Source organism: Thyridium curvatum (assembly GCF_004353045.1).
Source record: "Thyridium curvatum strain D216 chromosome Unknown NODE_81_length_187271_cov_78.157168, whole genome shotgun sequence".
NCBI lineage: Eukaryota > Fungi > Ascomycota > Sordariomycetes > Thyridiales > Thyridiaceae > Thyridium > Thyridium curvatum.
Window position 1 is genome coordinate 52,088 of NW_022156836.1, and position 15,879 is coordinate 67,966.

General features: G+C 53.4%; 8 protein-coding genes across 8 annotated transcripts; 5 read left to right on the forward strand and 3 right to left on the reverse strand.

Moving 5' to 3' along the window:
* Window positions 1-6: 6 nt before the first annotated feature.
* E0L32_010240 (uncharacterized protein) lies at window positions 7-744 on the reverse strand (the record flags this gene model as incomplete). The annotated part of the gene is made up of 1 exon (XM_031132836.1): window positions 7-744. One exon carries the CDS (start codon window positions 742-744, stop codon window positions 7-9), a length of 738 nt encoding a protein of 245 aa, XP_030989751.1.
* A 418-nt stretch (window positions 745-1,162) lies between these two features.
* Window positions 1,163-2,777, forward strand: E0L32_010241 (uncharacterized protein; the record flags this gene model as incomplete). Its single annotated transcript, XM_031132837.1, has 2 exons — window positions 1,163-2,170; window positions 2,247-2,777. The coding sequence occupies 2 exons, from the start codon at window positions 1,163-1,165 to the stop codon at window positions 2,775-2,777; spliced, it is 1,539 nt and encodes a 512-aa protein (XP_030989752.1).
* Window positions 2,778-3,255: 478 nt separating this feature from the next.
* On the forward strand, window positions 3,256-5,027 carry E0L32_010242 (uncharacterized protein; the record flags this gene model as incomplete). The annotated part of the gene is made up of 5 exons (XM_031132838.1): window positions 3,256-3,335; window positions 3,413-3,510; window positions 3,571-3,600; window positions 3,673-4,116; window positions 4,180-5,027. The coding sequence occupies 5 exons, from the start codon at window positions 3,256-3,258 to the stop codon at window positions 5,025-5,027; spliced, it is 1,500 nt and encodes a 499-aa protein (XP_030989753.1).
* An 839-nt stretch (window positions 5,028-5,866) lies between these two features.
* On the forward strand, window positions 5,867-7,616 carry E0L32_010243 (uncharacterized protein; the record flags this gene model as incomplete). Its single annotated transcript, XM_031132839.1, has 2 exons — window positions 5,867-5,900; window positions 5,962-7,616. 2 exons carry the CDS (start codon window positions 5,867-5,869, stop codon window positions 7,614-7,616), a joined length of 1,689 nt encoding a protein of 562 aa, XP_030989754.1.
* Window positions 7,617-7,970: 354 nt separating this feature from the next.
* On the reverse strand, window positions 7,971-9,562 carry E0L32_010244 (uncharacterized protein; the record flags this gene model as incomplete). Its single annotated transcript, XM_031132841.1, has 3 exons — window positions 7,971-8,114; window positions 8,174-8,440; window positions 8,504-9,562. The coding sequence occupies 3 exons, from the start codon at window positions 9,560-9,562 to the stop codon at window positions 7,971-7,973; spliced, it is 1,470 nt and encodes a 489-aa protein (XP_030989755.1).
* A 554-nt stretch (window positions 9,563-10,116) lies between these two features.
* On the forward strand, window positions 10,117-12,135 carry E0L32_010245 (uncharacterized protein; the record flags this gene model as incomplete). Its single annotated transcript, XM_031132842.1, has 4 exons — window positions 10,117-10,158; window positions 10,262-10,393; window positions 10,450-11,794; window positions 11,861-12,135. The coding sequence occupies 4 exons, from the start codon at window positions 10,117-10,119 to the stop codon at window positions 12,133-12,135; spliced, it is 1,794 nt and encodes a 597-aa protein (XP_030989756.1).
* Window positions 12,136-12,539: 404 nt separating this feature from the next.
* E0L32_010246 (uncharacterized protein) lies at window positions 12,540-13,423 on the reverse strand (the record flags this gene model as incomplete). The annotated part of the gene is made up of 2 exons (XM_031132843.1): window positions 12,540-12,989; window positions 13,055-13,423. 2 exons carry the CDS (start codon window positions 13,421-13,423, stop codon window positions 12,540-12,542), a joined length of 819 nt encoding a protein of 272 aa, XP_030989757.1.
* Window positions 13,424-13,968: 545 nt separating this feature from the next.
* E0L32_010247 (uncharacterized protein) lies at window positions 13,969-15,561 on the forward strand (the record flags this gene model as incomplete). Its single annotated transcript, XM_031132844.1, has 5 exons — window positions 13,969-14,277; window positions 14,368-14,994; window positions 15,070-15,265; window positions 15,351-15,429; window positions 15,489-15,561. 5 exons carry the CDS (start codon window positions 13,969-13,971, stop codon window positions 15,559-15,561), a joined length of 1,284 nt encoding a protein of 427 aa, XP_030989758.1.
* Between the last annotated feature and the right edge of the window lie 318 nt (window positions 15,562-15,879).

Genomic DNA, 15,879 nt, shown 5'->3' on the forward strand with positions numbered 1-15,879 from the left:
GGGCGATCACGACATCTGTTTGGACTTCCAATCGAAGCCGTCCCACCTTTCAAACCCGTCGGTGTGGATTCCAAACGAGTCCAGCATGCGGCCCACACTCTGCGTTATGATGTCGTCCAATGACTTGGGCCTCGTGTAGAACGCGGGGACGGGTGGGAAGATGACCGCCCCGGCCCGCCGGAGGTGCAGCATGTTGTCCAGGTGGACGTCGCTCAGCGGCGTCTCCCGGACCGCCAGCAGCAGCCGGCGGTCCTCCTTGAGGCACACGTCCGCGGCCCGGGAGATCAGGTCGTCGCAGTAGCCGGTCCGGACGGCGGCCAGGGTCTTCATGCTGCAGGGCACGACCAGCATGCCGTCGTGCACGAAGGAGCCGCTGGCGATGGGCGCCGACAGGTCCCGAGGCGAGTACGAGTGCGTCGCCAGCTGCCTGACGTCCGCGTCCAGCATCGGCGTCTCGTACTTGCCCGTCGCCAGCGCCCACTTGCTCATCACCACGTGCGTCTCGACGCCCAGCTCGCGGAGGATCTCGAGCAGGCGGATGGCGAAGACTGTCCCCGTGGCGCCGGTGACGCCCACCACGAGCCTCTTGGGGCGGCTCGGTGCATAAGTCGAGGATGGCGAGGAAGGTTCGGGGATAGCACCACTGTGCCCATGTGAAGAGAGGTATGGATTGTGTTTGCTGAATCGCGGTTTTGAGGATGAAGCGTTACGTCGTTGGTGGGAAAGTGATACTCGCGACACCATGGCCCAGGCCGGGGAGGAGAATCGCGACTCCCTGACAACCCTCACACCAGAAGCCGGCCGCCGCAAGCAATGAAATCGAGTTGCAGTATGGGCCATATTGTAAACCCGTTCATTACATTCTTTGAAAACTCAACTGCTGTTCTCTCAATGGGAGTCGCCCTTCTATCATCAACACTGGTAGGTTGTTGCCATTAGATCCTCATTGGTCTAGACTCGCGGTAGACCCATAAATCAGATGCACTCCACCCATTCCGCTGTTCCGGGGCCTCTCTTGTCTCTTTTCGGTATAACATTGTGATAGAAACAGTTCTTTATGTCAATGACGTATTTTAAATGTTGATGATGCTTTGTTGTCCTTGAACAAGGTGACACCGCGTTTCTGTTCTGTCAACCAGCGATCCATCAAAATTGTTCAGCAATGGCAACCCAGTCCACACAGGAACGACAAGCTGATGCCGCAGCTGTCAACGCCCAGCTTGACTTCCGTTCCTTTATAGACCTCCTCCGTCAGGATGGCGACCTGGCCGAGATCAACCAGGAGGTTGATCCGCATCTCGAGATCGGAGCTATCGTCAGGCGCGTGAGCGAAACCAACAACAAGGCACCTCTCTTTACCAACGTTAAAGGCTCCAAGAACGGGCTCTGGAGGGTCTTCGGCAACGCGGCGAGTCTACGAGGTCACGGCAAGGACAGGTTTGGGCGGGTCGCCCGGAACTTGGGCCTGCCCAGAGACGCATCGTGGCAGGAGATTTGCGCCAGGACACAAGCTGCCAAGCTCTGCAGCCCGCTTCCACCGAACGTCCTGACGACAGGACCGTGCAAGGAGAACAAGATTCTGGATCCGAAGCTGATTGACCTCCACGCGCTGCCGGCTCCACTACTCCACCAGGAAGACGGTGGCAAGTATATCCAGACCTACGGCGTTCATATCCTGCAGACACCAGACAAGACATGGACCAACTGGTCCATATTCCGAGGCATGATACACGACAAAAATCACATTGTAGCGCAGGTGAACCCTAGGCAGCACAACTATGTCGTTCGCGAGAAGTGGCGCGCGCTGGGCAAGACCGAGGTTCCGTGGGCGCTTGCGTTCGGAATCCCCCCAGCCGCAACTATAGCTGCGGCTATGCCTATCCCCGAGGGTGTGTCGGAAGGAGAATACGTGGGAGCGCTTGTTGGAAAGCCTCTGGACGTCGTCAAGTGTGAGCTGAGCGACTTGATGGTGCCCGCGAACAGCGAGATCGTCATGGAAGGCTTCATGTCTCTGAACGAGAAGGCTGCTGAGGGCCCTTTTGGAGACTACCTCGGCTACGCATTTGACGATGACCGTCGCCAGATGCCACTATTCCGAGTTGAAGCTATCACCTATAGAAACAACCCTATCTTTCCGGTTTCCGTTCCCGGACGAATTACTGACGAGTCTGTAAGTCTGGCCCTTATTCCTTTTGACAGACTCTAAGCCTTCAAACCTCGAACATTTCACTAACACGCCTATACAGCACACAACTGCGGCCCTGGCAGCAGCCGAGATACTCACCTTCTGCAAAGCTCACAACCTCCCCATCAGGGATGCATACGCACCCTTGGAGACCATGGCCACCTGGTGTGCCCTGCAAGTCGATGGTCCAAAGCTGCGAGCTCTCCAGACCACGTCGAGGGACTTTTGCACACAGTTAGGCAATCTCTTGTTTTCTCAAAAGTGCTCCATGCTCGTCAATCGGTTCCTCCTTGTCGGTGAGGACGTGGACATTTACAATTATACGGAGCTGACCTGGGCGTTCGTGACCCGCTGTCGCCCAGTACGGGACGACTACGCCTTTGACGACGCGCCCGCCCTGCCACTAACGCCTTATCAATCTCACGGGGGTGGCGATCCGACGCGGGGTGGAAAGACCATTTCGGATTGCCTTTTTCCTATGGAGTATCGAGATGGCCCGAACTTCCTTAAGGTCGACTTTGACACTTCGTACCCTCCTGAAGTCAAGGAAAAGGTGCTGCGGAATTGGGAAGCCTTCGGGTTCGACGGATGATATCCCCGGACTTGGTGAATCCAGACTCGCGCGAAGTCGAATGCTAAGGCTCAGCGTTTCCTATCTAGACCCAATCACATACTTGGAAACCTTTTTTGGTTAGATTTGAACTTGATAACGTTGTTCGATCTGAAAGGATTTGGCGGATTCTAATCATTATTTGGATTGTCGGGACGGTTCCTGACGTCGGAACAAGGAGGTGCATTTCTGTGCCGCATTCCGCCATCTTGGCGCCCAGTACATGTACCCCAGAGTTTCTTATCGCCATGTCTTGAATATTCCCTGATGGTTGCACGCGACCGGGGATATCACGGAGGCGGCCAGCCATTGACTTTCAGCTAAGTACGCTAAAAGTGGCGATCTTTAAAGAGAGACGTCTCCGCCAACCTTCAGAGGCAATCTATTCAGCAAACTGGGATTGGTTCTCATCAAAGACCTTGGTCCAAGCGTTCAAAAGCTTATCCACACTTTAATGAACATGGCTACCTACACGGAGAAGAAAGGCTCTCTCGAAATAGTTGATGCCGGCACCGACAATGGTCTGGAGAAGAATGCGCAGTGAGTCCCGGGCGACGAATCTAAGGTTAAATCTAAGGTTAATGAATGCGGTTGCTGACTGGGATCATTTAATGTAGGTACGATCAGGCAGAGGTCGTGTTCGACCCTGTTGCCGAGCGCAAGCTTCGCGTGAAGCTCGATTGGTACTTGATGCCACTGGTCAGCATCGTCTATCGTAAGTCTGGGGAAGTGCTTATGTTTCACATCGAGATAGTGATCTGACCGTGGCGTCCAGTGCTCTGCTTCATCGATCGCTCCAATATCGGTATGGTTCTATATATAGCAAACGACACCGGCGTGCTGGTTATGGTTCCAAGTAGCTGACCACTCTGCATAGGCAACTCCCGACTTGCCGGACTTGAGAAAGATCTTGGTATGTCAGGCTACCAGTACAACGCCTGCCTATCGATCTTCTATATCTCTTATATCACCTTTGAGATCCCGCTCAACATGGTCTGCAAGTGGATTGGACCTGGCTGGTTCATCCCGATCTGTTGCATCGGTTTTGGGATCTGCACCATCGGCACGGCATTTGTCAATGACTTCTCCCAGCTCTGCGCTCTCCGATTCCTCCTCGGCATCTTCGAAGCCCCTATGCTACCGGCAACTGTCTACTATCTATCTCGCTGGTACAGACGAAGCGAGCTGACGTTCCGTCTGTCTCTCTTCATCATCTCGGCCTCGCTGGCCGGCGCCTTTGGCGGACTTCTTGCCTCTGCAATTCTCAGACTTCCAGGGGTGGGGTCGGTCCATTCGTGGAAGATGATCTTCCTCATTGAGGGTAGGGCCTGATAATGAGTCGTTCCTGCTGTGCCTCCTGCATAGGCTAACAGCAACCCTGTAGGAATCGTCACTGTCGTTGTCGGAATCGTCGCGTTGGGCACCCTGACCGACCGACCCGAGAGCGCAAGGTGGTTGACAGAGGAGCAGAAGACACTAGCGAATGACCGCGTCAAATCAGAGAGAATCGCAACGACTGAGGTCGTGGACAAGTTCACCCGGGCAAAGCTCAAGCGCGGACTCACGAGTCCCATTGCCATCACCACTGCTATGATCTTCCTCCTGAACAACATTACGGTACAGGGACTGGCGTTCTTCCTCCCTACAATCGTTGCAACCATCTTCCCGAAGAGGACGGTCGTCGATCAACAGCTCCTGACCGTACCACCATACGCCCTCGGGACAGTCATGTGCCTCGCCATCTGTTTCCTCAGCTACAAGCTTGACAAGAGAGGCATCTTCCTCATCCTCTGCGCACCTTTCTCCATGATAGGATACTCAATGTTCCTTGCCACATCGGCTGCTCACGTGCGATATGCAGCGACCTTCCTGCCAGTCTGCGGCATCTACGCCTACGGTGCCATGACGACTTCTCACGTGTCGGCCAACTTGGTCTCGGACACTGCCCGCTCGTCTGGTATCGCCTTCACGGTCATGCTCAGCAATTTCGGCAGCCTCATCTCCACCTGGGCGTTCCTCCCATTCGACTCTCCAGTGTACCGTATTGGCAATGGCTTGAACCTGGCAGCTCAGTCTACTATGTTCATACTCGCACTTGGAATGTATTTCTGGATAAAGGCCGAGAACAAGAAGCGAGACCAGAGGGATGTTCAAGCGGAATTGGCAGGGCTAAGCCTTAGTGAGATCCAGGATCTTGATTGGCACCACCCTGGCTTCAGGTTCCGCAACTAAGTCTCAAGGAGCGCGGCTTGCACATGGAACGGCATACCAGGTCCCTCGTCGCCGTAGTAAGAGAAGCCATAGTGTTTGCCGAAGTTATAGGTCCTCCAATCAGGCTCGTTGGTTAAGAGGTACTGGTCCTTTGAGGCTATTCCCACTATTGTATCTAGAAAGGGCGGCTCCCGCCAATCCAGATAGAGGCGAGATGCCCAGGAGTTGAAAGGCATGGCTCCAATTTCAATAGTGTTTATGAATGTGTCGTTTTTGTGTCACTTCAATTGTACCTATCTAATGTTGACCGGCCGCTCATATAGAGACCCGTCAGTCGCAACATCCGAGGGATCCGAGAGGTGAACCCTGGAATGAACGGGATCCCGTGAGCTTCACCAACCGTGTCTGAAGCAACGTAAGCATCCAAGGCAAGCTGCTCTGGCAGCAGTGGCTCAGTTCACCTGGGATTTCCCAAGACTCCGCCGGAGATGAGCGGTAGTCGAGAATTGTGGAGAGTGATGTTCGGCAGCGCTTCCCCGGATTCCGCTTCTACCCCGACCAAATGCGACCTCAGTGTCAAAAAAGTGGGCAGATCCTTTCCGACGGAAAGACGTGAGCAACAGGAATGTCCGGACCTAGCAATCAATATGCATCAAGGTTCTGATAGCCAGGCACCGTACGATTTATTGGCTCCACGGTATCGCAATGCGTGCACGATGGAAGAAGTCGGGATCCCGTCCAGTGACGGCCGTCTGGGCTCTAATAACATCCGTGTTTCCCGGAGTAACTGCCTGACCCGCCACCAAAGTGCACTATCATTTTCAGTACTGTAGCGGAGACGCCATTCCTCATTCGCGACAATGGACACCTACGATGTGGTAATTATCGGCGCCGGTAAGCAACTTGTTTCTGAAGCAATTGACAACATCTGGGATACTAATTGAGAGGGATGAAGGTTGGTTCGGCCTCTCAGCCGCAAAGACGCGGCTTGAAATCCACCCGGAAGAGAAGCTGTTGGTTCTCGAATCAGCCAGCAGCTTCGGCGGTAGTTGGTCCGCAGACCGGCTCTACCCTGGTCTCAAATCCAACAACTTCTGGGGCTCCTACGAGCATCCCGATTTCCCCATGCTGGAAGAGGTCTACGGAGTGAAACACGGACAACACATTCCAGCAGCTGTCTTGCACCAATACTTGACAGACTTTGCCAAGAGGTTTGGCGTGTACGAGCGAACAAAGTTGAACGCCTTTGTCCGGCATGCGAAGCAGATGCCAGATGGCACCTGGGAGCTATCTGCCGAGATATCGGGAGCCAAGACGGTCATCAGGACTGCCAAGCTTATCATTGCGACCGGCCTCACCTCGCAGCCCAACCTGCCCACTTATGCGGGTGAGGAGTCCTTCACTGGACTGAAATTTCACGCCAAGAGCTTCTGTGAGCACGGAGAGACGGCAAAGTCGGCGAAGCGCGTCGTGATTGTCGGCTGCGGAAAATCCGCATACGATTGTGCGTATGCCTTTGCGACCGAAGGCGACGCGCAAGTCGACCTCTTGATTCGTCCGTCGGGTCAGGGACCGGTCTGGCTCGTCCCTGGGCATGTTACTCCGTTCCGTCGCATGATGGAAGAGCTCCTGCACACGCGTTGCCTCACGTGGTTCAGTCCAACGCCATGGGGTGCGGAAGATGGGTATGGGGTGGCTCGTGAATGGCTACAGAAGAACGGTCTTGGCCGGCTCATTACCGCTAACTGGTGGGCCAACATGAACAACGAGGTCATCGAAACTCATGGCTTCGATACCGACCCCGAGCTGTTCAAGTTCAAGCCTTGGCAGCCCGCCTTCTGGACTGGCAGCGGCGTTGGCATTCACAACTTTGATTCCAGCCTCTGGGATCTGGTCAAGAAAGGCAGGATCCGAGCACACATTGCGGACATCGACAAGCTAGATGGCAGCCAGGTGTTCCTTTCAAACGGCAAGGTGCTCGAGGCAGATGTCATTTGCTGTGCTACTGGGTGGAGAAAGGAGTCGACAATGACCTTCGAGGGTGTGGAGCTCGAGGGGCTAGGGTTGCCAATTCCTGCCGAGGAGCAGGCCCGGCTCCGCAAGGAAGCTGACGAAGAGGTCCTCGAGCGATTCCCGATCCTGAGGAACCAGCCGGTGCTGCGGTACGAGCGAACCAAGAGTGAGCCCCTCCGCTATTACCGATTCATGGTCCCCCCGTCGCATTTCAACAGACGTAACCTGGCCTTTGCCGGGATGGTCTCGACTACCAGCACCGCATCATTCGCGAATGCACAGGCCCTCTGGATATCAGCGTACTTCGACGGAAAGCTGAGCAGGGAGCCGAAAAGTCAGGACGAGGTCGTCAAAGAAGTCCTGCTGCATACGCAGTTCGGCAAGTGGAGGTACCCCTGCGGATACGGAGACAGCCTGCCAGACTTTGCATTCGACGCACTCCCTTATGTGGACATGTTGCTCAACGACCTCGGTATCAAGAACCATCGCAAGGGTACGACGATGGCCGAGCTTGTTGAGCCCTACAAGCCACGGGATTACAAGGGAATTACTCAAGAGTGGCTCGGCGTGGCCGATAAATGTCAACTCGCAAATTAGAAAAGTAGTTATTTCAATATGATTTAAGGGGGAACACGCCTTTTGAGGATGAAGACCATGTGAAAGTGTTGACATGCGTCTTATATTTGGCGACGTTAACGGCGGAGAAGACTGTGTTTCTAACATTTGGGTGGTAGTGCCGCAGCGAGCGGCATCTCCTCCCAATAATAAAGAGTCGTTCTAGAAACCATTATGTTGTTAGTCAATCAACAGCACTGAGATCAACATACTGAGGTAACGATAAGTCAAAACAAAAGCTGGCAGGGTCGCCAGAATGAATTCAAAGTATACTATCTACACACGATGGCCGACGAATGCACTATCACTGTTTACATAGACGTGCCCTCTTCCCGATCAAATCTTGGCCTTGTGCAAGCCTTGGTTGATCTTGTTGTGGGTCTCGATGAACTTCTTGTAGTTCGGAAAGATGCCCTTAGGATCCCACTTTTCGCGGATCTTCAAGAACCTCGCCAACGCGGTATCCGACATGACCTTGCCCTAGAAGGGTATTAGCAATTAACGTGTGCTTCTCGTTCACGATTGCGAAGGGCACTCACATTTGCATCATCGCACGTAACATCGTAGTCAGCAACATACACTCCAGCCGATACTGGGAGCGCACGGCGGTACCGGTCCCGCATCGGCTGATAGATCTGGGGTTCCAGCTTGGGATCTGTCCACTGGGTGATGGTCGATATGTAGTACTGCTGCGGAATGGTCACGGCCGAATCAACCTCGTCGGGAACGATGTCGCATGTGCAAATGAAGACAACCGAGGTTCGTGTCGGCAGCTCCAGCATAGCGGGTTTGATGTAAGAAAGGAGCTGAGTGGGATTGTTAATAGAGTGTAACGACAACAAGGGGGGCCAGGTGCACAGCCAACATACCTTTGGCATCGGGACGGAAGGCTCACTGAGCATGCTCAAGATAGACCAACGCTTGTCGCCGCCAAGGCCAATGAAGCCGCGCTTCGTCTGGAAGATGCGCTGGAATGACGTCTTGGTGACCGGCTTCATCTCAATCAAGGCATCTTTGATCTCGGCTGGCATGTCGTCGTATGCACTCAGCAGGATCTTCGCCTGTGGCTTGGTATCGGCATAGCAGAGCAGGCTGAGACTCATATGCAGCGTCGCCGGGTTCGGGATGTCGTCGCCGGAACAATTTGGGTCATACTTCTCGGGGTAGTAGATGGTGAGGTTGAGATCTGTGCCGTACTTGGGAGTTTCGTCTCCCTTCGTCAGGGCCCACGTCATCAACGCTTCATACTTGTTTCCAACTTCGAAAGTGAAGTTCCGCTCCCACAGTGTTGATCTCGGGATGGTTCGGCCCCAAAACCTGGTCACAACGCCGAAGAACCCAAGGCCACTTCCTCGAGCTGCCCAGAATAGGTCCTTGTTCTCGGTACGGCTTGCAGTGACGACCTCGCCGCTGGGGACAACAATTTCCATCTTGGTGATCCAGCTTTGAGCGGTGGCACCCCAGCCTCGCACGAACCAGCCTTGTCCACCGGCGAGCAGGAATCCTCCCGCCGCGACAGTAGGGGCATGTCCATGCGGAAAGAATCTGTTGATCTCTGCTAGCTTGCCCGCCACTTCCTCAACTCTGACCGCAGGCCCAAAGGCGATTTCTTGCGTATCAGTGTCGTAGGCGATGTCGCGGTTCAGGAACGAAGTATCGATCATGATACCATCATGCACTAGCGCGCCAAGGCCAAAGATGTGGCCGGAGCTTCGGATGCCAACATGGACACCAAGTTCAGTGGCCTTGCGCAGGGCAGCTGCAACATCCTGAGGTGTTTTCGGGAGGTGTATTTCGCGAGGATATCGTTCAGGGGTTGCCGAGCTCGGGTTGTTTCGTCTGCATCGTTCATATTCCGGCGTCCCCCTCACGAGAACGCTCGACGAATACTGAGGGCGAGTTGTGTAAGGTGTGGGAGCGGCAGCCATGGTGGTTATGAGTTTGGTTGTGTTGCGGTATCAAGGATACCCGATCACGAGGAGAGAAGGCTGCAAATTACTTCGAAGTTTCAAGTATTTGCCTGTCAGTTCCTGTGGGGCTCGAATGAAGTTGTTAATTAATCTTACTCCCGCCAAGGATAGTTCAAGGATATCACTGTGTAAAGGCTCCATCGGTGACTGCCACTTAAGTGGTATATCCGGGGTTTGCTAGTGGCGAGGCGGGCCGCCGCCGTCCTTTCCGGTGTTCCGATTGCGATTCCGGCCGGTCATCATTGGCCCTAAGGAGTCATTCCAGGACGATTGACTTCCTAGACCTGAAATCGACTACACGAAGCAGGTATTTACAACAAAGCTACCCTTCAACATAAACAATCATTCTGTTGGTCAGTGCGTACATCTGATGAACCCCAAGCCCCAACACCTGCAGCATCAGCCCATTCAGTCCTCAGCAATTATCCACCCCACCGTGGCATTATATCAGAATGTAAGAGTAACAGAGACATCCTATTTTTCTAATGATGCTAACTATCAGATCTAGAGCAATGTACTCGACGTCTTCGGCCTTTTTTGAGTCGTTGGCTCAGGTGCGTAGGGCGTTGCATCTTGCGAGACCGCTTTTCGGTTTCGGGATATTTCCAACCGATTAGTCACGCCCCTCTTCAGTAATATGTTCTAATGAATGTCTAGGCCGGTGTCAGCTATGTATTCGTGAACCTTGGTTCGGATCACCCCGCCATCATGGAGGCGCTCGCCGCCGAAACGAGACGAGCCGGTGGCGGGGCCAGCAAATTTCCCAAGGTCATCACATGTCCTCACGAGGTTCGTCAACCCCTATCCGCCTTAGTTGTAGGAAATCATGCTAAGTGAGCCGCTAGATGGTTGCCATGTCCATGGCGGACGGCTTTGCTCGTCTTACGGGTAAGCCGCAGTGCGTGCTTGTCCACGTAGATGTCGGCACCCAGATGCTAGGCTGTGCGATGCACAACTCATCCGTCGCTCGCTCGCCTGTTCTTGTGTTTGCTGGCCTATCGCCATACACTTTGGAGGGAGAGCTTCGAGGTTCAAGGACGGAGTACATCCATTGGCTTCAGGATGTGCCCGACCAAAAGCAGATTGTCGCCCAATATTGTCGCTATACCGGCGAGATCAAGACTGGAAAGAATGTCAAGCAGCTAGTCAATCGGGCGCTGCAGATGGCAACCAGTGATCCCAAGGGACCCTCCTATCTTGTTGGGGCTCGGGAAGCCATGGAAGAGGATATCGAGCCCTACGATCTGGATCAGTCAGTCTGGCATGGCATTGCGCCCGCAGCATTGCCCCAGGATGGGGTCGAAAGAATCGTGTCGCTCCTCGCTGACGCTAAGCAACCGTTGATCATTGTCGGATATAGCGGTCGCAACCACGAGACTGTGCCCGAGCTGGTCAAACTTGTTGAGTCGATTCCTGGAGTCCGGGTACTCGACGCGCTTGGCAGCGACGTATGCTTTCCCTGGAGCCATCGATCGTACATTGGTGTACGCATTGGCAAGCATGCCGCCATCAGCAATGCTGATGCTATTGTCGTCCTCGACTGCGATGTGCCTTGGATCCCAACCCAGTGCAAACTCAGTCCAGGGGTTCAGATTATCCAGATCGACGTTGACCCTCTCAAGCAAAACATCCCCCTCCACTATATCCCAGCAGCATACAGATATCGAGCTGATGCCGGGACGGCACTGCGACAGCTCAATGGCTTCATCCAGTCATCGAGCAAGTATTCTCAATTGGCCAGCCAGGAGCCGTATGCTTCCCGCTGGCGCGATCTGCAAGGCGTTCGAGAGCAAGAGATTCTTGCGGCCGACAAGCTTGCATCTGCTCCGGCAGACGAGCTTTCCCCGCCTACTACCTCGTACCTGTGTTCGGAGCTAAGAAAGGCATGCCCGGAGGATACAATTTGGTGTATTGAGGCTGTTACCAACGCCATGTTTGTCTATGACCAGATCCGGGTTGACCAACCTGGCAATCTCGTCAATGGCGGCGGTGGCGGCCTTGGCTGGTCTGGGGGCGGTACCCTTGGAGTGAAATTGGCGTCAGATTGGCTTGCCGGTGGAGCAGGGAAAGGGAAGTTTGTAACCGAGATCGTCGGCGATGGCACATACCTTTTCGGTGTGCCCGGCACCGTCTACTGGATCGCGAGGAGATACCGCCTGCCAACCCTCACGGTGGTCCTTAGCAACAAAGGTACGTCAACAAATTTCGCTCTCCATTATCGGCATGCACACGCCGCTAACATCAATGCTTAATTAGGTTGGAACGCGCCCAGAAACTCGCTTGAGCTGGTGCACCCGACTGGGCATGGATCTCAGGTGTCAAACGAAGAGCTGAACATATCCTTCTCGCCCACGCCAGACTTCTCGGGAATTGCTCGTGCGGCTTCAGGCAACGACGCCTTCGCAGCTGTGGTTCGATCAGTTAAGGACCTACAAAGAATCCTGCCGGAAGCTGTTGCTGTAGTTAAGAGCGGAAGGTCCGCTATCATTGAAGCTAGGATACAGGGTTCTTGGAAGGGAGATGAGGCTTGATGGTTTCCTTAGTCCACCTTCAACCATAGATCACCTATCATAGATCCCATTCAATGATATCAAATCCGTATTTAGTTGCCAATAGCAAACCCCTTCTTATCGAGGACATCGTTGCTCCGACTATGATGCAAGAACGGGATGAGAAGGTCAAATAAGAATACGGTACAATCTGGCACAAACAGGATGTAATAATAAAAGCCGAGGTCCATAAAGCTAGTTATTTCCATTGATGCAATCAGACGTCCTATTGCCCACAATTTGATGCAAGTGCCAAGTCAATCAAACACTATCCAACCATATTTTCATCCATCATGCATTTTTGATCACTTGATGACTTGTACTTGTTCTCATTCTATAGTTTACATACGGAAAGCAGTTGGTATTTTGATTGACTTAAAACTAATCTAAAAAGCTAGCTGGCAATCAAGTGCCATCTGCACGTGGAGACCACCGGTGATTGCAATGTCTCCGGCAGTGGTGTAACTGGACGCATCACTGAGGAGATATACGGCAGCGCCCATCAGATCGTCCCTGGTGCCTATCCGCTTCAAGGGCGGAGTCTTGTTCATGATGTCTACCATAACCGGATTCTTGTTGCGGACCTCCTGTGTCATTTCCGTGTCAATGAACCCAGGAGATATAGAGTTGACCCTAATGCCATTGCCTGCAAGCTCAACTGCAAGAGCTTGAGACAGCATGCGCACTGCTCCCTTCGAGGCACCATATGCAGACATGCGATGCTGAGGGAGGACAGTGTGTGACGTGATGGAAGCGATCAGGACAATACTGCCGCCGGTACCCTGTTTCTTGAACTGCTCTGCTACTAGCTGCGCAGAGAAATATGTGCCGGTCACCTAGATATGCGATGGTCAACCTATATCGTTTTACGAAGTATTCACTTGGATCAGAGGTCACGTACATTGACATCCTGGATCCTCCGGCATTCGGCCCACGAGGTCTGCTCGAAAGCCTTCTCCAGCGCAATTCCAGCGCATGTGACTAGCCCGTGAACCGTACCCAAGATGCCGAAGGCGGTTTGGAAGGCAGCTCCAAGGCCTTTCTCGTCCGTGACGTCCGCTTGGACGTAACGGATGTTGACGCCAAATTGTTTCGCGACCGAGTCGAAGTCTGCATTGGGCTTAGTTTGGATGTCCAATGCGACCACGTTGGCCCCGACCTGAGCAAGCGCATGAACAATGGCAAATCCAATGCCCTGAGCGCCGCCGGTTACGATGTAGTTTCGACCTTGAATGTCGAAGAGCTGCTTCACATTGCTGAAGGAGGCCATGGTTGTTCGCGGCGGCTTTGTTCGGTAAACTGACTTTTCCAGGCTGGTGAGTTTTTTTTGGCTGGCGTCGGATCTGCGATAACGTCCCTGCAACTGCTCCCGATGTGAACTTTTGATGGTGTTATCGTTGCGTCCAGAGCGCTGACACATGCAATCAGACCAGTCCGGTCTTCTCTCCGATCATCAGTGCCGGGTCCGCCCCATGTCGGAACAGATGCGGGCGCCCCGCATTCCGAAACCGTGGCCATTCCTATTGGTTGGCTTGAGGCACTTTGACCGAGGTGGAATGAACTGCGGATGGACATCGCAGAGGACCTCCTGTGCCCATAGGATGATATGCCGGGGCTATATCGGAGAACCCGGCGTGCGGCAGATTCCAGAACTGTGAGCTCTGGAGGATAGAAGCTCACACAGGTACCCATGTTAATAAGTGATTAGACCCGAGCTTGCCGTTGCATGTATGGTGGAACTTGAAACCAGACATCCATAACGTCATCACGTGCCATCAACTTCACTTGCTGCATCCTGCATCTTGACTTACTGCCATGGCGAACCCTAACTGGAAAGAACTCGACATTGCTATTGTCGGCGGAGGCATTGGTGGCCAAGCCGCAGCAGTGTCTCTCCGTCGCCAGGGTCACAAGGTGACAATCTACGAAAAGGCCGACTATGCTGGTGAGGTTGGTGCGTCCATCTCATGCGCCGCCAACGGCACTCGCTGGCTCGAGGAGTGGAAGGTCAACATTGAGCTTGGTGATCCAGTCGTGCTGAAGAAGCTGATCAGCAGAGACTGGAAGACTGGTGAGCCAATCAATGTCTACGATCTGAGCGATTACAAGGAGCGCTGGGGATATGTAAGTCGAAATCACTCGTGGCAGTGCGATCATTCTTGCATCGCGTAATGTGACTGCTTCAGAGTTTAAAAAGTAACTAACCATTGTTAGGTGTACAACATGTTCCATCGGCAATACATGCACCGAATGCTCATGGACAGCGCCGTTGGCAACCACGGAGAGGGTACCCCGGCCAAGCTTATGGTGAACCACATGGCCGAAGATGTGAACCTGGAGACAGGCGAAATCACCTTCACCAACGGCAACAAGGCGAAGCATGATGTCGTGATTGGAGCCGACGGAATCGGTTCGGCTCTGCGTCGCGTTCTTGGCATCAAGACGGTCCGCCGGCCGGCTACGTGCACTTGCCTCCATGCCAATGTTGACACGGAGAAGGCAGTCAAGCTTGGTCTCGTTGACTACTCCAAGAACAGTGCCATCGAGTACTGGGGCGGATACGATACTCACTTCAAGATCGTTCTGTCTCCCTGCAATGGCGGCAAGCTGTTGTCGTACTACTGCTTCTTCCCGCGAGAGGCTGGAGATCTCCAGGCGCAGACCTGGGATCAGGAGGCGACGGTTGAGGAGCTGTTGGCACCCTATCCTGATCTCGACCGCCAGGTGTTCAAGCACTTGGAGATTGGTTATGAGGTTCGCCCCTGGCGCCTGTGGATCCACGAGCCCTACCCGCTGTGGCAAAAGGGCCTGGCCTGCATCATGGGCGACGCCGCACATCCGGTATGTTTCCATGTTTTTATCAACCTTGCAAAGCCGCCGCTCCTATCACATGCTAACCCAATGATCTCTACACAGATGATGCCTGACCAGAGCCAGGGTGCCTGCCAGGCCATTGAGGATGCTGCTTGCCTGGGTCTTGTCTTTGGCAAGAAGAACTTCAATGGAGACATCCGAGAAGCACTCGAGGTGTTTGAGCAGGTGCGGAAGCCAAGAGGTACCAAGGTCCAGGCAGCTTCTGCCAGGGCTAGAGAGAACATCAATGAACGCATCGGTAAGCTCCAGATTCCATCTCGACACTTGCACCTGGAGTATCTGCGCAGATTTGTGAGAGATTGTAGCTGACAGGTCCGGTATAGGATTCTCAAGCAACACTGACCTGCCGGTCTACCATGTTTCCGCCGAAGATGACAAGCTCACGATAGATGAAATGAACCTGTGAGTGGAACCATCGAGCATTACAAGTGTGCAGGAGCTAATTGCATTCAAACTATTAGTTATGACATGACGGCCCATGTGGACCAAGTCTTGAGCGAGCGCAGGAGTGGAGTAAAGGCAAACGGGCATTGATCTCGAAGCTGTCCAATCCATTGAATAGCCCAAGCTCTCTTCTTTCAAGAAAAGCTTATCATGAGCCCATTAAATAGATCAATTTCTCTCGAAAAGCACAGATATATCCCCCCAATCCAAACCAGAATTTGATTGTATGCATACTAGTCAGCACAGATCTGTTATGTTCACTCTATGTATCGACAATTCTTAGTAGACGACAATGCTTTTTTGAACAGAGTTGGACAGACTTCAAGCATTGGCCTGTAAAGCGGAATAGCAATTTCAAGTTGACGCCAAGCAAGACATCAATTAATTCACGCAAGTCCTGTATACTTT